Here is a 15840-nt window from a genome sequence, read left to right on the forward strand (position 1 = left end):
AGATCGTAATAAATGAGCAGTATCACCAGTAACAATGATATCATCAACATACAGCAGAAGATATAGACGACCCCGAGAAGAAGAATAGACAAATAACGAGGGATCGGCCTTGCTCGCCATGAAACCCAATGATAATAAAAAACTGCTGAAGCGAAGAAACCATGCACGTGGAGCTTGCTTCAAACCATAAATGGCTTTCCGGAGACGGCACACATGATTCGGATATTCAGTATTAGAGAAACCAGGAGGTTGGAGCATGTAAACTTCCTCGCAAAGAATGCCGTGCAAGAAGGCATTCTTAACATCAAGTTGACGTATAGCCCATCCCGATGAAATAGCAATAGAGAGAACAACCCGAATTGTAGTTGGTTTAATGACAGGGCTAAAAGTCTCGTCATAATCCAATCCCCGCTGTTGCTTAAATCCTTGTGCAACTAGACGAGCTTTGAAGCGTTCGATAGTTCCATCGGATTTTTCCTTAATCTTAAAAACCCATTTACAACCGACTAAGTTCTTAGAAGGGTCGGGTGGTACAAGATCCCACGTGTGATTAGTGACCAAGGCATTAAATTCATCTGTCATGGCTGCTTTCCAACGTGAGTCAAGAATTGCCTTAGAATAGCAAGTCGGTGTCTCTTCATGAAAAGAATTAGAGAGATTAAAAATTTTCTTGGGTTTAGATATTCCAGATTTAGCACGAGTTTGCATAGGATGAGTGGGAAGAGAAGATACTGAAGTAGAGGAGCTAGCTAGAGATGTAGAAAGGATTTGTGAATCTGATGTAGGAGGAATCTCGTCAGAAGTAGAGTTAGGCTGGGACACGGAGAGTGGGTTAGAAAGGAGGGTTGGTGGAGGTGAAAAACAATTTGAACTAGATTGGGTAGGTTGAGAGGAGGAGAGAGATGTATTTAGAGGTTGGGCTAGAGAAGTTGAGAGAGTCGGAGGAACGACTTGATGCTCAAAGGAGGTAGAAGGAAGAATAGATTGATTGGAGGAAAAAATAAGTGAAGGAATTGAATTGGAAGAATTATTTATGGAACTAAGAGTTGAAGAACTTTGTGAAAAGGGAAAATTCTCCTCATCAAACCGAACATGACGACTGATAAAGACACGACCACTTGACCGATCAAGGCAACGATAGCCTTTGTGATTCGACGCATAACCAAGAAATACACATGGCATAGAATGAGGTGCAAGTTTATGGGAGACACGGGACGGAAGAAAAGGATAACAAGCACAACCAAAAATTCGAAAAAAATGAATAATCAAACTGGAACCCAAATAAACAATGAAAGGGGGAAATATCGGATAAGATGGGAGTAGGAAGCCGATTAATAGTGTAAACTGCAGTGAGAAGAGCATCGACCCAATATGAAGGAGGCATATGAGCATGGATTAATAAGGTTTGAGACATTTCGACTAAATGTCTGATTTTGCGTTCTGACAAACCATTTTGAGATGGGGTGTCCGGACAAGAAAAGCGCTGAATAATACCATTTGCACGTAAATATTTTTTGAATGAATTACTAGTATATTCACCTCCCCCATCGGTTTGTAGGAATTTAATCTTGCTATTGCATAGATTTTCGACAAAGGAACGGAAGCGATGAAAGTGAGTAGGCACTTCAGATTTATTTTCCATCGGAAAAATCCAAGTGAACCGAGAGTAATCATCAACGAATAACACAAAATATTTAAAACCAGAATTGGATAAAATGAGACTCGTCCATACATCAGAATGAATGACAACTAAAGGAAAAGAAGCACGATGATTAACGGACTCAAAAGGCAATCGATGATATTTGCCTACAAGACATGACTCACATGATACCGACCTAGAACTAGAATTGCAAATACGACTCAAAACTTGTTTATTTGGATGACCAAGACGAGCATGCCAGCGGATCGAGTGAAGCAGAAGAAGCCACTAGAGGATGCAAGTGAGACGACACCAAGGAATTGGAAATTGGATAAAGACCATGAGAAGAATTAGCTTGGAGGAGAACTTTCCCGGTTCGTTGGTCCTTCAAAGAAAAGGATGAACCATTAAAATCAATAGTACAAGAATTTTTACGACAAAGTTGAGTGACCGAGATAAGATCACGAGCAAGATTAGGGACATGATAGACAGGTGATAACGGCAAAGATCGAGAATCGGTATGTAAAAAGGCTTTACCGACTTGCGTAATAGGCAATAAACGACCATCACTAATTGAAACTTTTGTCGAATCATAAAAGGGTCTAGGATTTAGAATTTTACCAATGTCACTAGTCATGTGTGCCGACGCTCCACCGTCAATATGCCACATTTGATCGGAGGTCTCACCAACCGAGAGAGCCGAGAAAGAATCCGATAGATCGGTTGTAGTGAATGCGTGATTAAATCTTTGCCGACATTGTAGAGCAGTGTGCCCGGCTCCATTACAGATCCGACAAGAAAGATTAGGCCTAGATCCAAGAATGCCTCCCCGGGTGAATGGGGGAACATAGGGCTTCGAACCGCCACGAGGCCGACTAGAGGAAGAGGAGGACCGATCAACATAAGGGATAGAGAATGACTGTAAATCAAATCGATCATTGGACGCTTTCCAAACCGGTTGATTACGCGAGAATCGTCCACCTTGTCCTCGACCGCATCTTCGACCCCTAAAATTACGTCCACCACGATTCCCTCGAAATGGTGGATTTGATGAAGGGGCATGACCAATCAAAGCATGATGAATATTAGATGAGGATGAAGCATTCAATTTTCGGAGAAATCGTTCTTCTTGTATGAGAAGGCGTGACCGCAGATCACCGAATGAAAGAATAGTAGGGCCATTGGTGATCATTGTGACAAAAGGATCATACTACGATGGGAGCCCATTGAGGGCTTGAATCACCAAGTCCTTATCGGAGACGGAGCAATTGATTGCGGTGAGAGAATCCGCAATTGACTTGAGATGCTGAAGATAATCAGATATTGATCGATCAGTTTTCTTAACGGCGTTCTGAAAATCAAGCTTTAATCCAATTTCTTTGGCGGCGCATCGATCGGTAAAACGTCGCCCTAGAGCGAGCCAAATCTCTCGAGATGTTCGAAGATCATGAACTTCACGGAAAATCTCAACTGTGAGGGTTGAGTTAATCAAACCGCGAACGCATTAATCCGTCTTGAACCAAATCGAATAAGAGGGATTGGACACCACAAGTACCATTCTGATCATTGATAAGCCTCTACGGACACGGAAAGGATCCATCCACATGTCCCAGCAGATCGTTGCAAATCAAAATCGGTTCAAATTGAGATTTCCACAAAAGATAATTGTCTGCATCAAGCTTGATGGAGACGAGATTAGTGATGTTGGGAAGAACAAGAGATGGTGAGGCTGGTTGCACGGCCGCTATTTGAGTTGCGGGAGAGATCGGAGCAAGAGAGAAAGGAGAAGAAAAGGTGAAAGTGGGTGGCATATTATTGAGAGGTGAAGAGAAATTGGGATTAACAGAAAGAGAAGATGATGGCAAAAAAGATGGCAGAGAAGAAGAAAAATTTCCAGACGTATTTAACATTGTTGAGGCAGAAATTGGAGCAAAAGAAGTGTTGATTTGGGGCAAAGATGTTGAAGAACGTGATGCGTTTTCCCGCTCCGATACCATGAAGATGTTTAGAGTCAGAGAGAAATAACGCCAGAGTGTTTATGGTGGCTCAACCCAAACTAGGGTTGTATAACATGTATTTATATGAGTGACTAATTACAATAAGGGTATAAATAAACACAATTACAGAAATACCCCAATATACATATAATTACACGATAATAGAAGGCACCAACAGAACAAGGTTTGCTGCGAGGAACAAAGCGCATTTGTCACATGAAATACCACGCTGTGTCGAGCAACATGATGAGGGTCAAAATTTCCATGGCCGACCCAAGGGGGAAAAGGTAATTTGACCACTCCATGCTCTTTGTGGGCATGGAAAGAGAGCGGCTACCTTAAAAAATAGTTTCTTTGATCATGGTTCAAGCCCTCTTTTGACTTCAGGACAGCCACTGGATGATTGCTAACTGTTCGTTGGCACGCCTATGGAAGCCGAATATATTGCTTCCCACCAATTAAAGAGCCTGTCATGCCTCATTTTTCTTTATACTACTAAGGAAGGCAGACTAATTTTACTGAAGATTGGAAAAAGAATTCCTTTTTTCCCCTTTTCTTGAAAGAAGAACGTGGGTTAGTTAGCTTTTGATTTTTTCCGTCATAAAGAATCCTTGTTTAAAGGAAATGAAAAAGAGTCCCTTCACTTCAGTGCCCTTTTCAGTTAGCCAGCAAGTTATCATGCAGTTGAAAAATCCTTGTCAACGGAAGCTCTTGAGTAGGCCAAAACACAGCCAACTCACCTTAAGGAAACACTTGGCCGAAAAAGACACAGAAAAAGCCAGTTGGGCGCGCATCACAAAACATTGTTCATCGTCAGAGTTTCAGATTCAGAAATCTTTCTAAGTGGGCCTTGAACCGGTGGCATTCAACTTTTGTCTCCACTCTGATCAATAATGGTGAAATACAGTCAGGGCTGATAAGTAGGTAGAGAAGCATATATACTCTACTGTAATTTGACGGAGCTGGATGTGGTGTACATGCTCTCACTTGTTAGGATATCTCAAAAATGATTATGGACATAATGCCCAACTCTTTTACAAAGCACTTGTAATTACTTATGATTATTGTTAGTTTTGAGTATAAATGCAATTTGGGTTGAATTGACCCCTTCAAAAGCTTGTTTATGAGATCATAACAGCTTGGACCAAAAGGGAAAAAAAAATCATAAAAATCCTAAGCTATGCTCACTGTAATACATTTATCCCGATTTTTTTTTTTTGTGACATCAAAATCCCAAACTATACCCTCGTAACACAATTACCCTAACCATTTTTTTTTTTCACACCAACAACCCTAAACTTATACCATTATAACACATTCATCCATCTATTAGGGTTTTATTAAAAGTGGTCGTTAAAAATCCAATGTGAATCCGAGATGGCGTTGATATGATGACATGCAAGCATTACATCAGAAAAACCATTAAAAAGAAAAAAGAAGAAATCGAAGGCGCTATTCATCGTCTTCAACCTCGCGAGGTCCTCTGGCGCTCGTTCGTCGCTACCCACTTTCCTTTGGACCTCCGCCAGCATTTGTTGTCCCTTGCTTGACCACATCCACTAGATCTGGTCATGGCGGCCGCAATCTTCAAGTTCCAATCTAGGTTCGAAGCTTGCGGCCACCATAACCGCCTGAGCCCCGTGCTTGGCCTGAGGATTTGTGAATTTCGTTCGTTTATGCTTACAGTTGTTTTCAATTTGCCTTATTTTACTACTCTGTTGAGGTGTGATTTGAGGCTCTTCTCATTTTCAAGTATTTTCTTGCTTGAATGTGACTATTCTTGCGAGTCGCCCCTCTTTTTTCTGAATTGAGTTTCTGGGTATGTGTTATTTCAGTCATTTGTTTGTGGAAATTTTCATATGCGCAGATTGTTCTCAATCTGAATTTGGTTCACCTTTTTTTGCATTTGCGTTAGCTTTTGTCTCTAATGGTGGCCCTTGTCACAAATGTGGAGAGCTTCAAGGAACCCAACACCCTCAATCCCGTGTGTTTATTCACTTGCACATTTTTTTAATCAACTATTAGCTGCCACGGTCCCGCCCCTAGAGAAGCCGAAGCGTGGGGCTTACCCATCCCCTCGCAAAGCAGACGAAATTCACAAACCTTCACGCCAAGCTTCGAGATCGAGTGGTCGCGTGGCCAGATCTGGTGGGTGGTCAAGCAAGGGCTGACAAACGCTACAGGGGGTTTTGGTGGCAATGGATAACCACGACGAGCATCGGACGAGCTTTGGTTGAGTATTGCAAGGTTGAAGATAATGAATAGTGAATTTGATTTTTTTTTCTTTTTTAATTTTCTTTTTAATCTTTCATTGACGTGGAGATGCGTAGCGCCACGTCAGATTTTTAATGGCATTTTTTAACGTACTTTTAAGGGAGGATAATTATGTCACGTGTGTACAAGCTTTTGATTTTTCGTATCATAAAAAAAGTTTGGAGTAAATACATCACAGTGAGTATAATTTAAGGTTTTTGACGGCATAAAAAAATTTCAAGATAAATGTGTCACGATGAAAAAAAGTTTAGAATTTTTTATGGTATTTTCCCTTCATTGAAATATGAAAAAAAATAAGCAACTGGCTAAAGTTATTGCAGCCCAACAAAATGTAATTTCAGATAAACAAAGACAAGAATTGTCTCCCAAGACAGTAGCTTTCCTTAAACTATTTGGCTTTTGATTATAGCATTGGCAAGATATAACTTTCAAAGTTCACCTTTAGTAGTAGACCTACCTATCAAATGGGTAGATCAGGTCATAAATGACCCGGCCTAAACTGACCCATATAACCCGTTTTTGTCCCATTTACTGCAGCACAAAATTTTCAACCATACTCGATCGGACTCATATTTGTAAAATACTTTCATATTTAATCCAATCTAGGAAACTTGTTTCTTCTAAATTCTTTAATAGTTATATTACTAAACCATTGTGGACAATTTTTATAATGTCTAAAAAAATTTTGAATTTTTTTATTTTTTATTTTCTAAGACCGTTGATGACCGCCCAACCTTTGGCGACCCTTGTTAATGACTATCGAGGGCTTCGCGGCCCTCTCCTTGTGGTCGGACTTCGTAAAAAAGAAAGAAAGAAAGAAAGAAAAATTAAAAAATCAGAATACTCTTATATGACTAACTTAAGGTAGTTAATTAACTAATTTATGATCCATTTATAATCCATTTAAGACTATTAAGTTATTAAATAACCTATTTATGACATATTTAAGCTTGTTTTTAAAATTTAAAGAAATGACTCACACCGTTAAATTTGGATTAATTTATGGATTTTAGACCAATTTTGCCACATCCACTTTAGATCACCAATTTTCTTCTTTATCTGCGCTCATTCATTGCCATTTACAAGTAGAAACATCAAAACATCGCAACCTAATGATATCCCCTCGTTAGTTGAGTTGCCTTCCTGGCGTGAACGAATCTTTAGCAGAATCGAATGAAAGGACCGCTTCAATAGAGTTTCACATTGACTAAGAACAAAACTTGATTACGTACTTATTATTTACGCCAATTCTGCAAGCTCAATGACATCCTTTAGGAGACCTGTTTATATTGAATTCCCATGTCGGATTGACATCACATGCCGATTATTCGAGTTGTTTGTCACGTGTGATTCAACATAGTAGTTTAATAGAGATATTGAACGGAAACTAACAAAGGGTAGATCCGTTGCAGGAACACTGGTTTGGGACTTTCTAAAAAACTAAAAATAAGTTTGGCACCAATGTGTCACTGGTGGATCAGTTTCAGATTTTTGTGACGCAAAAATTAATTCAAGGTAAATGTGGCACAACCAGCAATTTGCGAGCGGATTCTTTTAAAATCATTTTTGCGGGGCAAGATTTTGTTGATGGAATCAACAGCAGAGTTATGGACGGTTTTGGAATTCATGTTTTGAAATTGTAACTGTTATTCTATATGATTCGAAAAGTTGGTTTAAAATTGGAATGAAAATAAAAGTGAGACAATTAAATGTTTTTCACTTAATATAGTAGGGGTGATATGATCTCCGCACTAACTTTGCTAAGAGTGTAATTAGCATTAACCACTAATCAAATTTTAATTTCCCAAGTCTTGAGGAGTAAAGTTACAGAACATGTTAAGAAAATCGTTTAAATCTCCACCGTCCGATCTCTTCGCGCGATGTGATGTGATGGCTTCTCAAGGAGATAAATCCTAAGACCATTGGTCCAGTCATCAATCAAGACGATCCATATCAATTCCTTAAATTGATGTGTCCAAGAAGATAAAAATTGTTTTTAATTTTGGCAGCAGATAAAGTTGGCCGCTCGATGTCGGGGCCAGCTGGGATTTCCCAATTCTTTAGCTGCTTGTCTTGCTAATAAAATCTTACCGGATAAAAAAGGTATCTAAGTGCTCATACTGCTTTGTTTTGAACTATGTCAGGCCCCACGAATATATGTCAACAGCTACGAAATCTGTATTTTTTTTTAATTAAGTTGTAGGGCCTCAAAGGGAAAATTCCTTAAAAAACGCGTAACTTTAAGTTCAATTACAATTCTGGCCCTGAATTTCTTTTTGTCTAAAAAAAATCTCAAACTTTCACTCTAATATAAATCTGTCCAAGCATCCAAAATTCGCCACTCATTTTTTTTTTCAAAATTATCAACATCAAAGCTAGTTAGAGGATCATTATCAAGACCTCCGTCTTTATCAATACCATTGCTTTAGATGAATCAATAGAAGCCTCCTCATATTGATTATTTTGAATCCAATAGTGAATTTTTGGCTGGTGTAGGTAATTTAAGACTAGAAAATTCGAATTTTTCTTAGGCAAAAAAAGCTCCGGATAAATTATGGTTGGACATAAAGTTAGGGACTTTTCAAGGAATTACCCTTTATCTACTATGCTATGTTGTGTATTTTTTAAGCCCTATTTTAACAATTAAATAAAAAATACTAAGTACGTTGCCTAGCTACAAGATACATCGTGCACGGAAACTTATTAACTACTAACATCTTTTGTGGAGACTGCGGTGCATACATCGGGTCTCGAGTGGTGGAGAGAAATTATGACTCAAATGAACTTTTCGTAGCGGGGCGGAATCTTATGGTAAAAGCCGGAGTGGATTATCAGCATATGAATGTTTGTCTTCACCTTTCACTCATAATTAAAAATTACAATATTTTATGTACTAATTTTTTTCGACGTATGATAATTTATCCTGAGAATATTCTTTCAGAAAATCTATTTTGAGAACCGGAATCAATTTTACAGAGGCTGTGAGACAAACGAGGTTTTCATAAATAAATGGCCTTGAGATAAACAAGGGTGTATACAAATAAAAGCCATAGTATCATCCGTGATCTTGGATCATACACATACAATACGATAGTGACACACAGCCCCCACTCAGACACAAATCCTGGGGAAAACGACACGTGTACACTGACACCTCGGGCCCCACCTGTACTTCCGGTCAAGATTCCAGAGCAAACATCACAATCGACGGTGATGTTCCGGTCACTCTCACCCTCATCCCCATGGTCGTCGATTTTTATCCCTCCTTCACACGATTTTTTTTTTCCAGTCCTGTTAATAAATCTGACTGTAAATTTTTTATTACTTTCATTTCTTGTGAAAAATGTAACCAAAAACTCTAAATTATCCTGACACATTTATCATGCGTCAAAAACATCAAACTATGCCAACAATGACATATCTATCATAAATTTTTTTTTTGTGACACCGAAAATCCCGAACTTGTACCCTTATAACACATTTACCCTCCATTAGGACTCTGTTAAAAGTGTCTATTAAAAATATGACGTGGTACAACGATAGCGCCACGCGAATGCCACGTCAATAGAAGATTTAAAAAAGTTAAAAATTGAAAAAGAAAAAAAAAAATAGAATTCACTATGCATCATCTTCAACCTCGCGATCACTCGGTAAAAGCTCGTGCCGTGCTCGTCGTCACTATCCATTGCCAACTAAACCTCTCTACATCGTTCATAGGCCCTTGCTTGACCACCCACCGGATCTCGCCACGACGCCCATGAGCTTCGAGATTGGATCTCGCTTCGAAGTTCACGACTACCATGGCCACTCAAGCTCAAAGCTTGGCGTAAGGGCTTGTGAATTTTGTTTGCTTTGCAAGGAATGGGTAAGTCCTATACTTCGACTTCGCGAGAGGTGAGACCATGGTAGTGTTCATAAAATTTTAATATGTGAAATGCGGTTCATGAACTTTAATTTATTAAATGTAGTCCCCGAACTTTGACTTAATGTGCAATGTAGTCCCTAAAATTTTGTCATATATTCAATGTAATCCCTGAATTTTCGATATACGTTTAATGTTAGTCCTAAACTATATGAAAATGTTCAATATATTCCTTCCATTATTTTAAGATTGTAACAATATTGAACATTTTTATATAGTCCATGAATTAAATTGAACATGTTCTAAAAGTTCGGAGACCAATTGAACAAGTTAAAAAGTTAGGGATTATCTTACATATTGGGCTAAAGTTCATAGATAAATATTAAATGAGTTAAAAATTTAGCGATCATATTGTACATTATACTAAATTTAATTGACTATTTATGTCAATTTTTCTAGTTACTTATGATTCAAACAACCTTTCGCAGTCGAATCCAATACCTGGAGCGCATCGTCAGACTGATCCGTCATTGCATAGCATCTAACACACCAACTTTTCTCACACCAAATATGGTAAAATACCTTGGGGGATTGATTTTTAAAACAATCAATTTTGAAACTAGGAGTCAATGTAGATGGACCTCGGAATAAACGAGGTCGGAAGAAGCAAGAGGCATAGTATCATCCGCGCTCTCGAAACCATGCATACATATCTTAGTGGAACCTAGTCCCATCACAAACTCCAACTCCTAGGTTGATTTGCCACGTGTGCACCTCACTCCTTGGGCCCCACCCGCGCGTCCCCGTGAACTTGAAGATTCCACAAGAAACACAGTCACAATCGGACGGTGAAGTCCAGATCACCGTCACCGTCGCCCTCGTTCCGTGCTCGTCGGTACATCCCACCTAGACACATTCTTTTGGAGTTCTATTCTCAGTAAATGCGATGTCTACTAGCAAAATTTAATGAAGATTTTCTATTGATCCAATTTTGCAATATTTTTATAGACCATTCAAAGGGAGACAATCCCTCGATTCGGAGTTAATTTAGGATATTTGAGCTCAAATTCGCTTCATCAAATTAGGTCGAATGAAATCCCTCATATAATGATGAGTACGAGTTAGGCTCACGCACTCGAAGCGACGAAGAAATTTTTTTTTTTTTCTATGCACGCATTTCACCAGCTTAAAATAATCAATTGAAACTTATTACTACATCGCTCGTTATGTTCAATTCTAGTTAGGTTGAGGCGACAAGAATAACGGGATGATTTTATTCTTTTCATGGAGGCTTTTTTATTTTTTGCAGGGGGGCGGGGGCGGTCGGAATATTCGTGGAGTTCAATGGCTTTTATAAAAAAAACAATTACTAGGTTACCCAATAAATTTGAATTCTGGTATAATTGTGTTTTTAGTCCTAGAAATATATTTTTCCTTTTGTATTTATCCTGAAATGGGGATGAGATCATGAATATGGACGAGTCAACAGACAGATGCAGATTTTGATCAAAAAAAAAAAAAACAGACAGATGCAGACAAGGCGGGTATGATCCATCACTGATATCCCACCTCAGCATAGACAGAGGAACCCGTCAAAGACGAAAGCGTCACGTCAAATCCGAGACCATACTCTGCTTCGTCGAGCCAAGGAATTCTGCGAGAGAGAGAGAGAGAGAGAGATGGTGGTCGAGGCGAGCAACGGTCATGGGTGCTGCGAGACGGGGCCGGGATACGCGACGCCGTTGGAGGCCATGTCCGGCCCGAGGGAGAAGCTCCTCTACGTCACTTGCGTCTACTCTGGTGCGTACCTTCACTCCCTGGGTCCCTGATTCATTCTTTCGCGACCACCTCCGACCTTTTGCCGCTCGTCTTGGCCGCTCGTCGCTGCTGTTTCGCCGTCTTCGTTCGGTATTCTGTTCTGTTCCTCAACACAGTCACTGATTAACCCAAGAACGAGAAAAGAACCAGGTTCATACGACCATGGGATGATTGCATTACGGCACTTGGGATGGGATGAATGACCCGTCTTGGGTCTTGGACTATCCTGTGATATGAACGATCTGTGTCATGTGGGTCTAGGAAAAACTTGATTTTCGCTTAAATGGCTGAAATTGGTTCTTTTCTTTATGAGGAATCAATTCGCCGTCCCTGAATTGTAGTTGCTTATGTCTGATATCTGTCTGGTGTCAGTGGTTGGAATCTCCAAATCGTACGGAAATGTGAAATTTTTCCATTGTTGGGTCAGGAACTGGAACAGAGAAACCCGATTACCTGGCCACGTTGGACGTGGATCCGGACTCGCCCAGCTACTCGAAGGTCGTCCACAGGCTTCCCGTGCCGTACTTGGGCGACGAACTCCATCATTCAGGATGGAACGCATGCAGCTCCTGCCATGGAGATTCGTCGGCCGACAGGCGTTTCCTGATCCTGCCATCTTTGATGTAAGAAGCCTATTCTCGTGTTCCTCCTATTTTTCACAATGTTCTTGCAATTTTCGGGGACAAAAGACGGCAACTTTTTAAGGAGAGAACTGGTACTATGATAGGATGAACTGACGCAGTTTCATTGTTTTGAGTGCATCATTACACAGTGAACTCATGCTTCGTGGATTCTATTGATTCATTATTCTGACCCCGTCTTCATCCTCGTCATTCATCTTCATTAGTCGTGGTCGCTGTATTCCTACATCCTGCTGTGAGATCTCGTTTAATCAAGTTTTCTTGCCTTTCCTACCTGAAGTTGAATCAAAAGGTATGCACATGTCTAGCTGCTGAACTTCGTGGTCTATCGGTTTAAAAGACGCTTGACCTCTGGTTCAGCGAACTTCCATGAGATCGTTTGGGCACAATGTAGAAGTAGTTAGCATTCCCGACTTTATAAAATCTCATCATGCTTGATTACAAAGAAGTTTGAAGGCAGGCAGTTTGTTCTAAGGTCTCCCGCCGCTTCTCTGCCATACTCTTAAGGGTATTGATTTATTACAGTTGCGTATGTTCGATGAATGATGCCCCGCCATTTGATGGGAAAACTAGCAACTTCACTTACTCTGGATTGGCAATTATGTTTCTGTAGCTTCTCTTTCTTTAACCAAATCAGCAGCCAAAGCTTCTCTTTCATATGTATAGAGCTTACAAAGTACATTGCATCTTTCAGATCCGGTCGCATATATGTGATCGATACAAAGACCAATCCTCGAGCTCCAGCTCTGCATAAGGTTGTTGATCCAAAAGACATCATTGAGAAGACTGGACTTGCTTATCCGCACACGTCCCATTGCCTTGCTTCCGGTGATATCATGGTGTCGTGCCTTGGTGACAAAGATGGAAAAGCTAAGGGAAATGGCTTTCTGCTCCTTGATTCAGAATTCAACGTGAAAGGAAGGTTATAACTGTCAAATCACGTGCACAAATCTTTTCATTGTTTTCATTTATATAATCGGTGGTACCAATTTATTCAACTTGTTGTGTCTGGCATTGTTCAAGTTTTTTCTTTCTGTGTCCTCCTTTGTATCATGTCTATATTGTTACCCTAGCTGTCATTTATATGAGGCTCATAATTTCAATTGCTACTGATTTTTATACATAAGGTGGGAGAAACCTGGGCACAGTCCCCTCTTTGGTTATGACTTCTGGTACCAACCCCGGCACAAGACGATGATCAGCTCATCGTGGGGCGCCCCTGCAGCTTTCACCCAAGGTTTTAACCTTCAGCACGTGTCGGACGGTCTATACGGGAGGCATCTCTATGTATACAGCTGGCCTGATGGTGAACTCAAGCAAACGTTGGACCTGGGCAACACCGGCCTCCTCCCACTCGAGGTATTTTTAAAACTTAGCGACTATAGGTTCAGTTTTGTTTAGGTTGGTTTATTGTGTTGCTTCTTGTTAAGCCACTGCAAGCTCAAAATTCTCAGAACAAATCCTCGCTGATTTTTTGTAGATAAGGTTCCTGCATGATCCTTCTAAGGATGTGGGATTTGTTGGGTCTGCATTGAGCAGCAATATGGTGCGTTTCTTCAAGAACCAGGAAGGCTTGTGGAGCCATGAGGTATTCATGTTTAGATTCCTGATGTTTCGCTCTTGGCAATAGCTGGAATCAAACTTTCAGTAGTTCTTGAAATTTTAGAGATTACCTGTATTGGAAATCTTTCTGAGAGCCAGCCAGAATGTCCAAAAAAAGAAGTCAAGGGTCAACTGAGGTAAATATCTCAGTGGAGAACAGTGTCGTTTTGAGTCATATAAAAATGTGATGACAGGACCTTGACGAATGTATGTTTTATTTGTGCTAACGTAAACTTATATGGATTATATAACTCTTGTTATCGACTGACGAAAACCTATGCGTGTTGCAATTTTGCCATCTTTAGAAAATACAAAAAAATTCTTACCTGTGTTCTCACTAAAATCGGAGACCTGGTTGAATTTAATTTTTCTCTCGTCATCTGTCCCCTTTTCGATGCTCTTTTTTACTTTTTCATGTCTCCATACTTCTTTTTATAATTGAATGCGGGTGTTTATCACTCTGCAGATTGCCATTATTATGATAATATGCAGCCCGGTAATGTCTTCTTCCCACTGGTTTATGCAGGTGGCTATATCAGTTAAACCTATGAAGGTCCAAAACTGGATCCTTCCTGAAATGCCTGGACTGATAACAGATTTCTTGATGTCGCTGGATGATCGTTATCTGTACTTTGTGAACTGGCTTCATGGGGACGTGAGGCAGTACAACATTGAGGACCCTACAAATCCCGTGCTCGCGGGCCAAGTATGGGTCGGGGGATTGATTCAGAAGGGAAGCGCAATTGTCGCAGAGAAAGAAGATGGTACGACATGGCAAGTTGATGTTCCCGAGATAAAGGTATGTCTGTTTCGATTCGTGTAAGAATGACAATGGTAAGAGCTGATTATGGTACAGCGTGATAATTGCGAGAATATTAGTTTTTTGACCACGGCATGCATTGCTTCAGGGGAATAAACTCAGAGGAGGACCTCAAATGATTCAGTTAAGCTTAGATGGCAAACGACTCTATGTCACAAACTCACTCTTCAGCACTTGGGATCGCCAGTTCTATCCTCAACTGCTGGAGAAAGGGTCGCACATGCTGCAGATTGATGTTGACACCGAGAATGGTGGCCTCAAAGTTAACCCAAACTTCTTCGTGGACTTTGGCTCCGAGCCTGATGGCCCGTCTCTAGCTCACGAAATGAGGTATCCAGGAGGCGATTGCACGTCGGACATATGGATTTGAGCATGGTAGATGTGTTAAACAAAGGAATAAGTGCCGCACTCTTTATCACGTCACAGCTGAGCCTGCCATCGGCCTTTACCGGTTGTCGCTAGGGCTCTGAAAGGGCGTGGTCTCTCCCAAGAACCATGTTTATCATGCTTTCAATAAGGTTCAAGTTTACTAACTGGCTGTTAATATTTAAATTTGCCAATCTACAGTTAAGAACCTTATGCTTTTCCTTCCATTATGAGTTCGTGTACTTCATGCGTAACTTTGATTTCCTAATGGTCCATCCTGATTGTCGACACCAAAGTGAAATCCAGCAAGGAATTGCTTGAACTTACAGGAACGAACTGTTTGACTGAGATTGCGAGATGACAAAATTTCCTCCGAAAATGCGGAAGCGTAGGTAGTTAGCATGATTGACGGAAACCCGACACCTTGTGACCGGTCTCCTTCATCTCCATTGGAAATCAAGTCATGTCAAGACATAAATGAGTTTATATGCTTATTGAAGAAAAACAGGCGATGGGTAAATCCGGGATGGGCCATCCGACCCCAAAAAAAAAAAAAAATTTCCGGGATGGGCCGGACAGAAAGTTCTTTTCGGGATCGCTTAATTCGACTTTTCCAATATTATCTATATCGATTCTTGTAAACCAGCAGAGTCGAACCCGTCCCGATTAAAACACAATTGAGCTGCAACTTCCACGGTGCAACTCCAATTTCCATAGAGAGACCATGACAAGGACCTTTGGAACCATGCCATCTCCGCTGCTTCGTGTCAAACTTAAACGTTTTGATTGCTTCGTGTCAAACTTAAACGTTTTGATGATTT

The 15840-nt window shown here is 40.4% G+C and overlaps 1 protein-coding gene across 2 annotated transcripts; it reads left to right on the plus strand.

Moving 5' to 3' along the window:
- The first annotated feature begins 3412 nt into the window (after positions 1-3412).
- Positions 3413-15246, plus strand: LOC115757230 (selenium-binding protein 1-like). Of its 2 annotated transcripts, XM_048284090.1 has the most exons (8): positions 3413-3431; positions 11431-11572; positions 12018-12213; positions 12926-13153; positions 13359-13590; positions 13712-13819; positions 14360-14632; positions 14742-15246. In XM_048284090.1, exons 2-8 carry the CDS (start codon positions 11452-11454, stop codon positions 15021-15023), a joined length of 1440 nt encoding a protein of 479 aa, XP_048140047.1. In that variant the 5' UTR covers positions 3413-3431; positions 11431-11451; the 3' UTR covers positions 15024-15246. The 2 variants fall into 2 exon arrangements, with proteins under 2 accessions (XP_048140047.1, XP_030553234.1); XM_030697374.2 differs by lacking the exon at positions 3413-3431 and having other exon boundaries at positions 11422-11572.
- The last annotated feature ends 594 nt before the right edge of the window (positions 15247-15840 follow it).

This window comes from Rhodamnia argentea, chromosome 1 (genome assembly GCF_020921035.1).
Source record: "Rhodamnia argentea isolate NSW1041297 chromosome 1, ASM2092103v1, whole genome shotgun sequence".
Taxonomy (NCBI): domain Eukaryota; kingdom Viridiplantae; phylum Streptophyta; class Magnoliopsida; order Myrtales; family Myrtaceae; genus Rhodamnia; species Rhodamnia argentea.

Coding starts and splice junctions, on each gene's coding strand:
- LOC115757230 (XM_048284090.1), top strand. CDS start 11,452: ATGGTGGTCGAGGCGAGCAACGGTCATGGGTGCTGCGAGACGGGGCCG. Junction 13,154..13,358: donor GAATTCAACGTGAAAGGAAG/GTTATAACTGTC, acceptor TTTATACATAAG/GTGGGAGAAACCTGGGCACA. Junction 13,820..14,359: donor AAGGCTTGTGGAGCCATGAG/GTATTCATGTTT, acceptor TGGTTTATGCAG/GTGGCTATATCAGTTAAACC.